This window comes from Clytia hemisphaerica, unplaced genomic scaffold (genome assembly GCF_902728285.1).
Source record: "Clytia hemisphaerica strain Z4C2 unplaced genomic scaffold, Clytia hemisphaerica genome assembly, whole genome shotgun sequence".
NCBI lineage: Eukaryota > Metazoa > Cnidaria > Hydrozoa > Leptothecata > Clytiidae > Clytia > Clytia hemisphaerica.
Genome location: NW_027103680.1, coordinates 1,234,535 through 1,247,889, shown reverse-complemented (window position 1 = coordinate 1,247,889; position 13,355 = coordinate 1,234,535). Strand labels below are relative to the sequence as shown.

General features: G+C 34.9%; 1 protein-coding gene across 2 annotated transcripts; it reads right to left on the bottom strand.

Annotated features, from left to right (window-relative positions):
* Positions 1 to 3,749: 3,749 nt before the first annotated feature.
* LOC136803754 (SAM and SH3 domain-containing protein 1-like) lies at positions 3,750 to 13,119 on the bottom strand. 2 transcript variants are annotated; one of them, XM_067060476.1, is made up of 11 exons: positions 12,631 to 13,119; positions 11,918 to 12,058; positions 11,388 to 11,435; positions 10,764 to 10,881; positions 10,054 to 10,327; positions 8,149 to 8,398; positions 7,216 to 7,369; positions 6,852 to 6,917; positions 5,311 to 6,146; positions 4,599 to 4,730; positions 3,750 to 4,052 (listed from the first exon to the last, which is right to left on the bottom strand). In XM_067060476.1, the coding sequence occupies exons 1-11, from the start codon at positions 12,994 to 12,996 to the stop codon at positions 3,798 to 3,800; spliced, it is 2,640 nt and encodes an 879-aa protein (XP_066916577.1). In that variant the 5' UTR covers positions 12,997 to 13,119; the 3' UTR covers positions 3,750 to 3,797. The 2 variants fall into 2 exon arrangements, with proteins under 2 accessions (XP_066916577.1, XP_066916578.1); XM_067060477.1 differs by having other exon boundaries at positions 11,400 to 11,435.
* Between the last annotated feature and the right edge of the window lie 236 nt (positions 13,120 to 13,355).

Here is a 13,355-nt window from a genome sequence, read left to right as displayed (position 1 = left end):
GTAAGCTAAGCATTAAAAGAACATCGTAGGTCATTTTAACCCTGAATATCTCGAAAAAATGAAAAACAACAGAGACTGAGCCGAAATCTACTAGTTCTTATCAAATTTTAAATTGACTAGAAGACAGTAACCCAAGAATTGAAAGTCAAACACAAGTTTAGTAATAACTGTGAAAAATTTGAATTTGATGAATGGCCGAGGCGTGTGTAGTTCGATTAATAATCGAGGTTCGGGTATCAATCGGTTAACCCTTTCATTGCCGTTGTCGGCATTTGCACTTTTCATTTATTTGCTAATAAGGGCATATCGAGCCTTCATTTTTTCTCATAGCAAAGAGGTCGAATCTTTAAATAAAGCTCGGCAAGGGTTAAAAAGTGCTACCGAGAAGAAACAAGAAGAATTAAATTAAATCAAATGCAGAAAGTTTCTTCACTTTTGTCAGGCTAAGCAATCGATATATACATTGTCAAGCCTAAGTATGATTTTGTTAATATTCATAAAAGAAAAAAATATATACACTCGCTCTTACCGGGACTTCATCTCTTTATCCTTTCCTCATCTATGACGTCATTAGTTCCAGGGCTCTTGGGATTAAATCTATTTGTGGAGTCTTGGCGTCAATGACCCATAAAAGCCAACCATAAACATCGTTACGTTACTAGGCCCCAGGCCCATTTCCCAATCATGGGTAAACAATTTTATTTTAGATTTTCTTTATTTTTCTTAGAGTTCTAAAACGAGAAACATAATGTAAAAATCAGTATATTTTTGATCACCTAAATATTTTGAGAGTAAAAATAGTTTAATCTAAAGCTATAATGGTCTTTGGATAAATAAAGGTTGACGTCAGCAAATTTGACATGGCAACAGGGTGAATCGAGAATAAGCAGATCCTAAGAAAAAAAATTGTATACTTTAAAAACAGATGGAACAGTTTCATGGTGAGAAAAAATATAGTTTACAGTTCATTCGCACAAGAAAAAGTCATCGACGACGACATACACGTTTTTTTCTTTATTAGAACCCAGTTTATAAGAACATTTAGGCTGAAATTCGTCGAAAATTTAAGAACATCGTAAGAACGTGCCCAGCCTCAGTTTTGAAAAAAATGACAAGAAACTACAATTTTTTCCTCTTTTCAAGCAGTTTAAACCAAACTTAGGAATGGATTTTCTAAAATCGAGAGTCAAATATTGTCCAAATTTTACCAACTTTAAGTGCTCTTTATTTTGCATGATGTTGTCGATTTAAAGTAGTCCGAAAAATTAAGAACGCATTTAAGAACATTTTAGGCTGAAAATTGCTAAAAAAACAAGCACATCCAGGCTCGGCCAAATTTTAGATGTTCTAATAAAAAAAAAAAACGTGTATAATATCAGCATATGTTAACAGACTTGAAAATAGTTTAAGGTCCCTCATTAAAGTCAAGCCCACTTTGCCTCCACCTGTTTATTTTAAAGATTGAAGACGAGTATCCTATGCTTGTTAAATGAACCAAACTAAGCTCTTGTTTAAACAATCCATTTTTCGTCCTGCCTATTCTAAATTTGAATTACAGTGGGCAGAAAATTGGCTGTCTAAATTTATTGCAAATGTCTAGCCCTCTTTTGATTTTGATGCAATGACTTCTTTTCAATCTCTTTCAAGCAAAAAGTTTTTACTGACAACTTTCTGTCCACTTTGTACCTACAAGGTAATTTTTGTGATTTTGGGACCCTTTCAGAGACTAACTTTTGAATTTGTACCCCTTTGAGAGACTTTTGAGGAATGAGAAAAGGTACCCTTATGGCTCGCACATACCCGGCACCCATTTTGCCCAAGTACCCCCCCCCCCCGGGCCCATTGTAAAGAGGAAAGGCAAATGTTATAAATTTTGTTCAGTGGTTCTCAAGTTATAAGCTTTTGTAGTCAAAATTCACTTTTAAAAAATTTCAAAAATCATCAAAAAATTGGGTATTACATTGAATGAACCATACAACACCATAACAAAACTTTCTCAATGGTCAAGTTAATAAACAGTTTGTAGAAAAAATCTATTCTGAAAATAGAGATAAAATCATTGGTTTAAAATAAAAGGGATAAAGACTAATGCAGCATTTGTATTTTCACATAATATAATACTACATTATAATTTCTAGTATTTTTAAATAAAGGATGCATGAAACCTGTTGAAGGTTAACCCTGCACACTATCTTTTATAAAAATCACAACCACAAACGCTTTGGCTATTTCCCTTAATTTGTGATTTACTTTTTATCCTTTAAATCATTTGTATCAATTTGTATTTTTAGGGTGAATTCAGAATATTTTATGACTTACCCAATTCTAATTAATAGCTCAGCTTGTTTTTCTGATAAGAAATAAAGTGTAAAAGTTCTAGAGACTTTCACTAAAGATTCCCTCGACAGCTGGTGTTTATGCATACCTATAAAAGTATACCCCATAACTCCACTGGTGAATAAGATTGATGCTGACTCGATTCACAATTAGTATAATTGGTAAAACTTCAAAGAAATTGAAGGTTTTGATTTTAAATAAGAGTGATATCGTTGCTTACACATCAATTTTAATTCACAAGCTTTTTCACATCGGATTGACACATATGTGGAGCAAGATTGGTCAGAAAATGGAAAAGAAAAACATTTTTTGCTTATATCAGCATAATACAACAATAGGAAGACACTGTCCTGATATGAAATATGTGTCTGATATGAAACGGGAACACCTATGTAAAAAAAAAAACCTTTAAGCTGTCCCTTTGCGATCGAGACTTATCATTTTCCAGGCATCAATCTATACAGAAGTGCTAAATATAAAAAGGTTCTCTTAAAGTACAAAATTGATTGAACGTAAAAATAATAAAAATTTAGTTAGAAAAGAAAATAAGAAATCATGTGACAAGAAAAAAAAATATTTAAAACAAATATCAATAAAAAAGATCGATCAGCAGACATAAAATTCGTTCAAAAATATATCGATTTCTAATCCAACAAAACACCCGGTGCTTCGTTTGGTATTTCAAAATTATGGTATATATAACCTCAAAATTTATTTCTTTTCAAAAATTAAAACTTACTTCAGTTTGTTTCACGCTTAAACGCGATCGTCAGGTAAATGGATAAAAAATCTATAACAGACTGAAGTATGTTTTAATAGACCTTTTCATAAATTACGTTACGAACATCACTTGCCTGGTTTTGAAATTTTGCCAAGGTGATTAATTCCCAGCAGATCTTATTAAAACTACTTTCTATTGATAAAAAAACATTTTTTTCTCAAGAGACATAATAACCATGATAATTGTTTTAATACGAGGCAAGTGATGTTCGTGACGTAATTTATGAAAAGGGCCCATTCTTGAAGAAAAATAAATTTTGATGTTTAGCTCTGCAAACGTATTGAGCACTCCCCGTGACAATGTTCATTTAATTGTCTGGTAAATGTAACCTTCTACCAGGAACTCTTTCTTCATCATTTTCATTATCATTTTCAAATTTTCTTTAGAACCTTTTCGCAAAGTAATGTCCCACTCAGGATTATCTTTTCAACAAGCACAAAAATTAGATTGCGTAATCCATAATAAATCAAAAACTATCCTCATTTGTAGTTTAACTGGCAGCTACATAATTCGGAAAGGACTTTAGTTTATGGCTAACGCACATTTCAACAATCTGTTATCAGTTCTTAATGGTGCAAAAAATTCTTCCCCTTGGTAATGCAAGTAAGACATTATAATACAAAACAGTGGGTGACAAAAATAATTATTTGATATAAGAAAATTATTAAAATTCTATTTTTTAGAAAAATACTATCGAACTTTTCTCCAAATGCTGTTTGGCAGCTGTTTTCAATAAATTTATGTGCCTATCATGGTACACCCCTATCGATTTGAAATCATTGTCTTTTAATTCGTTTATCTGCTCAATGCTGGTCACGTTAACTTCTTGGAGATCAGAAACGAACATCGGTAAACCGTGGTAGATTAACCATTGGTCAATTGAGTAGTTGTCGGTGAGCTTGTGAGCATCTTTATGAGAATCAGAAAATGAAATCTAGAATGGAAAGAAAGAACGAGATGTCAATATTTGATACACAACTGTCTTTAAACTTTGATATCGGATGAATGTTCGCAACATTTTATTTCGCGTTTTCGTGATTTTTTCTCATTTTCACAAAAATAACTCCCCAAATTGAAAATAAATTTGGCGATTATTTCGCAAAAAATAATCCATAAAGCTCCATCTTTAACCCCCCCCCCTTGGTAAGACCCGCATGCTCTAACTTTTACAATGCTACTTTCTTTCGGCAACGGGAAATAAAACAAATACAGCTAACGCTCTCTAATTCGATCTTCAAGGGGAGTTGGATTTTCATCGAATAAGAGAGCTTATCGAATAAGGGAGCGTCGTTTATGAGAGTTTCTTGTTGACGGGGACTTTTTCATTGAAAAAAAATTTCAAATTTGAATAAGGGAGCCTATCGAATAGTAGAACGTCGAATTAGAGAGCGTCGACTGTATATAAAAATAATGCTGAGGCATTCTTCAAAAGCTTTATTATACATCAAATTCAAATTCAATCTCAAAGTAACCATCTTACGTGCGGTATCCTTGCGCTCGAACATTTTTCTTTTCTCAGTATTTCCATTTGATTGATGATTTCAACATCGGATTGGTTCAGCTCTTCTGCATAACGATTAATCAATGCTTGCGGTACGTTCCAATGGCCATCCTAAATCAATAAAGATGTGAAAGGTTTTCTTACACCGAGAGTAATGGCAAATACTATACTGGCAAAATTTTTTCAAAGACTTTGGTATTGCATAACATGTACATAATAGCTGATGTGTAAAGTATAAATCTATTTAAGTCTGTCTCAACAGTATGTGGACACTTAATTTTTTGCCATTTTCTCAGCACACATTCATGCTATCTTAGAAAGTTTCACACCGTTGGAAAGACATTTCCAAGGAGAATGATCTAAAGGATAAAAGATTTTTGAAAAATTGAAATATTAAGAAGGAAATTGAAGATGAAAAAATACAGAATTGTAAAAACCATGACATTATTATATTTGAACCTTTCTGTTTCAAATCTCTATTCTCATTCTAAAAGTTGCAGCACAGTGATGTTGGTCATTTTTGCTGTTTTTGGTCATTTTTGGCCCTTTTAATCCTCCTTCAAAGGGCTGTAACTTTTTTATCCATGTAATAAGTATCAAGGAATTTCTTGTTTAAATTCTCTCGAACTGACAAAAACTCAAAATAAAGAAAACTCAAAATAAAGAAAACTCAAAATAAAGCAAAACTCACGTTTGTGGTGTAAGGTGTTTCGTGTATCTGAACACCTTCTGAACGTAGTTTCTTCCATAAAATCTGTTTCAACGGTAACGGTTTAAAAGTTCTCGTCGTAACAACCCTTTTATCAACACTGTTATTAGTAACCGATTCTCTAGCGGGCGGTTTGGGTGGTAACATAGGGCGTTTGGTAATAGAAGGTTTCTTAACTGGTTTCGGTTTTTCAACCGGTTCCCGAGTTTCAAAGTTCGTTAATTGTGAATCATCTACGTAATTGTCTTCAATATCGTGCAACCGATCCTCTAGACCAGCAATTATATTGTCCATATTTTCACCAATATCATCGATTCCAGCTATCGAGATGGGCGTTACGGGCGTCATAGCGCCAGGGCTTTTTTTAACACGAGGTGGTGCTTTCGGAGTACCGGGCGTTTCCGGCTTTTTAGCGTCTTCAGTTGTGGTACCTGGTATTGGTTTAGGAGCGCGTGGCTGTACTCTTGGAGTGGGTTTCAACTTAACCGCATCCAAATCTAAAACTAAACCCCGACCAACGCCAAGGGGACCCGCCCCACCTGCACTCTTTTTACGGTTACTATTTGATTGTTCTTGATTTTGTGGGTATTCTTTGATTTTCAATGAGGGTGAAGGGGAAGTACCCTCTTCACTGAAAACTTCCCAATCTCCCTCGTTCTTCTGAAGGGTGGAACTCCTGGGGGGAGGTGGCGTTGGTTTATTCGATATAGGTACGATAGGAACTGGATCTTGGTAAACGTTAGAAGCGACTGGTTTCGAAGGTTTGTTTGGAGGTAACGGTGGTGGTTCGTGTCGTTTGACGCCTGGTGAATATTTCTCTTAAGAAAGGAATATTAGATTCCACATGTTAAATGATATAACAGCTAAATCTCCATAGCTCGAACACACACGGGGATCACAAATCTGTTCGAGTTATGGAAATTACAAGTTGTTGAGTAAGGTTTCTGAGGCATTCTTAAATTAAGGGACCATAAAGACAAGAATGTCAAGACACGAATTGTCGCTCAATTGAGTTTTTTGAAAGTGGTACCCTAATGGTACCGCTAATAAATGTGGGTGAAAACATTTTAAAACGAAAGAATTTCATTGAATTATGAATTGACCCCCATCGAGCACTGCTACCATTAGGGTACCATTTTTATAACCCATTCCGTGCCGATGTCGGCATATGCCAACATGAGCATTTTTGATTTCCTTGCCATTGTCGGGATTTGCCAACATGCATAAAATCGACGTATTTGCCGAAAATTTATCATGTTTTACAAGATTTTTCCATTTGATGATTTGAAATGAAAAAAATGAATAGTTAAAAAGTTTTCTATGTTGAAAAATAATTTTCAACTCAAAATTATAGTCCTTGGCTGATACTTCATATATTATTCAGAAAATGAAGTGAAAATCGCTACTTTTTCCCATGTCGGCATTGGCAAATAGGTCGAGGGTGTAAAAAATACCACGGCAGTTAAAGGGTTAAACTAGCTAAACATGCTTAGTGAAGGGTTTATGGACTAGGCTGTACTTACCTGGATGCTCATCAGATGTTGATAGATTTTCTTGACTGGATAAACTGCCACCTGATTGATTCAAACCTGATAATTAAAATAGGAAATATAATATGTGCTTTAAACAAAAAATGGCCATTTGATATCTCGAATCATCTTTAATTTGAAGATATTTGATTATATTTTATCTTATATAAGACAAAATTCGTACAACAAGTAAGAAAAAACTATAAAGGACAAAAAAGTGCTTGGTGCGGCGTTAGTAAGAAATGACTGAGAACAATGAATGGAATGAGGATGGAAAGATCATTTTTTTCCAAATCAAGTTAAAGGGAATATGTGTAAATGCTCGAAGTTAGTATTATTATTTTCAAAGAGTAATTACTATTAGTATCATCGTGGTCATGATCGTGATTATTTCGTGCTCCCTTCTTTCTCATAGAACTCCTGATCTTGGAGATGATACCGTGTTTACCCATCTCTGGACTGCTCATCGTGCTATCTGGTTGTGAATCTTCACCTCCCATCGAGCTACCACTCTGTTGAAAACAATAAATAATATAAAACTTCATACAGTCTATCACCATGATTTTATAACACCCTGCCTGGAAGAGCTTCGGTTTTGAACACAAGCAATTGCGGTGCAAGTCTGTGATCAAAACCTTCATACTATTACCAATCGGCAGAAAATTAGATGAGCTTAGTAAAGCTCAAATTGCAGATGTAGAACGATAAACTCGGCATACAATATAAAACTTCATTCAAATCGAATTATATGAAATTCATATATAATAAAATTTAATATGATAGACTACTTGTAACCAAAATGAGAATAGTTCGAGTTCAAGCAAGATGGTATAAAACCCTTTATTTCAAATGAAGATATAAAAATAGGTCGCTTTATTAGTGAAATTAATGTTACGTTTTAGGACTCGTAAAATATGTCAAAAGTCATGGTTCAAGCTTAGAATAACTGTTTACTCCTTCCATAGATTAAAATATTGAGCAATACAAGAGAGAACAAACATACTCTCTATCTAATTGACTGGATTAGACTTTTCATATTGTAAAAATTGTAATTTTAAAATATATGAGATTTTTATTTTTGAATCGGCACTCGATTTACATAATGGCGATGAGAGAATTTGACTGAAGTTGAGAATAGAAAAGGTTGAAAAACGAAGAATATTTTTCATCGCAAATATCGCCCATGCTCTATATACTCACACGATCAGCGTTTTACAAAAACCTTTGGCGAGCTATGGAAAAAAACTGTGCAACTTTAAGGATATTGAAAAAATTTGATAAGATGACTTACTCTTTTGCGTTCCAAAGAATTGTTTTTGTTTTCCGGTGGAATCATATAAGGCGTCGAATCGTCTTTCGATGTATAGAAAGTTGCACTGGGTGACCTCTTGATCATGTTTTTGGAGATTTTATTTTTCTTGTTTTTACCGAGTGAATTTGTTGGTGTGATGGAGGTACTTGAAGAGGAGCCGTCACTTCGTTCGAGAGTTGTGTTTGGTGAAGGTTGTTGTGACTTGACTTCCCCTCCTGAATGAGTGCGTCTGTTTTGAAGGAAGAAGAAAAGTATAATTCATGGTGGTTAACTATCTCTAATTCAGATCCTCAAGGGAAAGGAATCCACAGCCAAAATTCTTGTGTGGTTTTAGTATTGAGTATAGATATAGGTATAGGTATAGGAACGGATGTGTTGTTAAAAGATGTAAAGATGGCGGAGAAAATTCAGGAAAATTTACGAAAACAACCGAATTCAGCATCAATTTACGACCTTTGCAGCCCATCTGAATGTGTTACAAGTGAAGAAGGAAGATCTAAAGGCACACTTGAATGTAAAAAGTGCAATCGAATCGTACACTAATCCAGTTATGTCTAACATACAAATCGAGAGCTTTTGTCTGTCAAAACTGTGTCGTGATCACCCCTGATCTATTGGAACGGGTCAATTCATGTGAAACATCAACAGTTTCAGGATTCCGAAAGGAGATAAAAGCTTGCGAAAATATAATGAAAGCCCAGGACGTAGAAATCACTCAACTAAAGTCCAAAGACGTTAATACAATGATCAGCGAAATAAAGGATAGCTTTGAGACCAGAATGGCAACGATCGAAAAGAAGATGGAAGACATCATTGAGAAGAAAGGAGAAAATAGATCACAAAGCTACGCAGCAGTCCCGTCGAGGCAAATCGAGAAAAACATAGAAAACGTACTTCGAAGGGAAAAACAGGAGGAACGACAGATTCAATCCACGGCGTGCAATCTAATTCTTCATGGTGTTGACGAATCCACTGAAGATTCAGAGGAGTCAACCAAAATCTACGACGAAGAATATCTAAATGAAAAAGTCTTACCTAAGAAACTAAGCTTAAGGAATATAAAGATTGAAGAAACTCAAAGAATCGGAAAATTTTCGAAGGAAAAGGAAGATGAAAAACGCTATCGACCAATAAAAGTCCGATTTGCAAACGAAGAAGACAAAAATACAGTGTTAAGAGCAATCACTAAAGGAGAAAGATTGCCCTTCCGTGTGACAGAAGATCTTACGAAAAGTGAAAGGAAGATAATCAAAGAGTGGTGTATGAAAGCCCAAGAAATGAACACGTTACTAAAGGATGCAAACTTTAAATTCAAAGTCAGGGGGAGCCCTAGGAAAAAACTCTATCTTAAGAAAATTGTAAACCGAACAAAGAGCGGTTCATAGAGGCCCATGTGCTCGCACGGTGGCCTGCGAACTTGTATAGCATTATCATTATAGGTTTAGCGAAAACCAACTGTATATTGTAATTTAATTTGAGAAAATATTTTTCGAAAATTTATTCTGATCCGTTGTTAAAATAAAATATTTTTATTACTGTTAGGCTCTTTCATGGGGCACTCTGTATTGCCCCTAAATTTTTTCCTACTGACGGACTGTTCTTACCGGTGTAACAGAAAATTTAAGTACTCCCCAGAAATAAATAAACTCCCGCACATCACCAAGTTTAATTCCCAGGTTAGGGAGGAGATAAGAATGTTTTGCGAGAAATTTGCATATACTTAATGACAGTGCTCTAAAATGTAGTGAGGATCATCATTTATTGCTCTTGGTGTTACAAAAAGTGTGTAAGTGTGATCATCCAATAGCTTATGATATCTCAAAGACCATTGGCTACTGTGGATGGGAGATCTTTCAGATCAATGCATGGTGCTAAAAATCCTACTTTTTTACAGCAGCCAGCACTTCCTCTGCACTCATTTCCTTGCTTTTCACTTTAGTCATCATATCAGCCAGTTCGGATTGCGACAAATCCAGCTCGTCTGCTTTGAATTCATAGTGAGGTTCCTTTAAACTTCCCCTGTTCGATTTGACAGTGTCTTTGCGGAAAATACTACCGAACCGACTCTTAGATGATTTACCATCGTCTGGTTTGCCAGGGTTTTTGATTTTGTATTTACCAGTATAGGGTGCAGATGATGATCGCTCGTGGTGAATATCTGTAAAACAAAAATATGCAAAATGTTTCATTTTCAGGACAGTACTAACAGTAGCCTATTATATTATTCGAATTGTATCAGCTCATTCTCGCCGGCTAGACAGAAGGAATTTTGGCGAAAAGAAAGTTTGGATGAAATCTGCCAAATTAAGTTCTCACAAAAATTCTTCTTTTTTTCGCGATCCACCAAATTGAATTTCTGCCAAATTGAATTCATTTCAGGCATTCCCTAAATTCGTGCAACAAGGTCTTTTAAAAGTTCTTCATTTATATCATTTGCAAAACTTGAACAGAAAGAGATCATCGATTGAGCGATACTGTGCATTTTGATAAGCACCGCCTGCCTTCTAATATCACATTTTTATCTTGTACTTTTTACGAGACAAAAAGCCTTTACAGGAAGCTGCAACAATATCGAAAAAGAATTGCTCTCTCACCTTTAGTCAGATCAGTTGTACTTTTGGTGACTCTTGTGTCATATTTGGAAAAACTGTGTCCACGATTCTTCGCATTGGCTGGATTCTCACAATTTAAATACTCAGCTGGGTCTAGAAGCTAAAAGATGACAAATAAACCAAAATTCAGTAATAGTATTAAGTAACTAAAGGCAACAAAAACCTAAGATATATTTAAAAATTGGAGGTATATATCTGACACTCAAAAAAAACATGATACAATTTCATATTTTGTTGGTTGAAAAATGGGCTTTTCCAGAAAAACTTTCTACCCCCACTGTTGAGGATATTGATTTTTCGAAGTATCGAACCCCCTGGATATCCTACTTTATTAGTAAAGACCCGCTAGATATCCACTCTTAAAAATATGCTCAACCCCCTGAATATCCTCTCTTATAAAGATGCTTACCCCTGGATATCGTATTTTTTACTTGAAAAGACACTTTATCCCTTGGATATCCACTCCCTTGTAGATATTTAACCCTCTGGGTATCCACTTTTGAACAAAAATCGTTAACCCCCTGGATATCCGATATCCTCAAGCCCAATGGAATGGCCCAATGATAGTGAAGACAATGAACAAAATAAATGAAAGAGGACTTTAACCTGATTGCTTACAGTGCTACTTCTTCTTTCCTTTCCGTCTTCAGGAAGCTAAAAAAAAAAGTGGAAAGTAAAAAGAAATCAAAACAAAATTTTAAGCATAAAACTTGTTAATAAGATGCAAAATGTTGTCAAACGTACAGTACACCGTACTGGACTCACTTTTTTTTCTTTTGCGCAGGCCTCTGCAGGCCCCATTATGTTTAGTTATATTCAGAAACTCGTCATAAGGGCCCAAAATATTAAGTTTAGAATAAAGAGAAAAAAGTTACTCGTTATCCAAGCTAAGCACAATTTGTGCTGAATTTTAAGACCAATCCGAGCATTTTTTTGGAGTTTCCAGCCTTTAGATCTTAATCATATTTTGGCAAAAAAGCTCGTCCACAATCTAAAAGAAATCAAGGTTTTAGATGAATGATAAAGAATTCCTCAATAAATTCTGCAATTCCCACCTTCAGGGGACGTACACACAGTCATTTTAAGATTGTATCTAGACTGAAGTTGAGAATGAAAATCACACACACAGTATATACCTCATTCAGTTCATCATAGGTCTGTGCCGGTAGCTGTCGTTTACGTAATTGTTCTAAACCTTCCAACACATCAGGGAAAACAGTTCCCAAGTCGTCGGCCAGTTGTATAGCCAGGGGATACAAGTCACCAAGCTTCCCATCCTGTTTTGGAGAAATATAATATATAATCTTGAAGTCAGTTTCAAAAGTCAAGTTCAATAAATCAAGTCGAAAGAAATAGTCTGCACCCCCTGAGTTGAGGAGGTGTGACGTCCAGGGTGATCTGGAAAATAAAAAATCCAGGGTGGTCAGTAAAGTCGGGTTGAGAATCCAGGGTGGTCCAAAGGAATGGGAGAAAAAAATCCAAGGGGGTCCTGAAAAATTAGAAAAAAATCCAGGGGGTCACATATCTCCTCAACATAGAGGGGTACAAATTTTTTCTGGAATAGCCCAATACTAGAGAAGACATTTTCAAACACAAGAAACCAGTCCAACAATCAACTTTTTAAATGAATTTTCTATTTTCTCAAAGTCAACATGAAGAACTATTCATTCTGTTGCAATCTATGAAAGTTAAAGGCTTCGATCTTTTCGCTAACGATAGCTGAGGTAAATAACTTACGATAAAGTTTATAGGGTATAATGGTTGTTCAAAATGAACTTTGTATAAAATTTTGGTACAAACAAACACACTATTCCTGAAAGAAATTTTTTTAGTTATTAGCAAAACTTACTGGAAAATAATATGGAGGTTCGATCAATTGTGTATTCCGTTTCGCAAGTTCTTCCTTTAGTTTCGATTTCAAAACAAGGGGATCAAATTTGACCGGTTCTGGCTTCTCAATAATAGGAGCTTCCAATTCAAAATATAAGTTCTGTTTCAGCCTCTCGACTGCTATAATAATATCATCTCTATCGCGTTCACTTTTGACGCCGATGACATCAAGATCTTCTTGAGTAATCTCTTTACATGTGTCTATTTCTTCGTATCCATTATCATAAAAACTTTGAGCATATTGCAGTAGTCCCAGACCTCTTAACCAGTCTTCCACTTGTTGAAAGGAAGTAGACTGTGATCGCTCCATTCTTCTTGTCACCATTCACAGCCAGAGAACATAGGCAATTCAACATTGTTTTGATTTTTTGTCAGCTGAATTTCCTTTTCGAATACTCTCTTGTTATCGTGTATTATTCAAGTCATTTTGTAATATTTTTCAATTTCTAAAAAGTAAAGTCAAAAAGATTTGGTTACATTTTGTAGGAAGTTGTACGCAAAATAAAACTGATAAATTATCCAATAGATATGCAATTATGTCTCATAATTCATGCACTATGATAAAAGACTCATCTCTCATGAAACGGTCATAGAAGTGAATGAAATTAGAAACCACTTCAAAATTTTGTTCTTTCACTTTCATTTTCCACACATCAAAATAAACAAAATAAACGATTTTCAAAA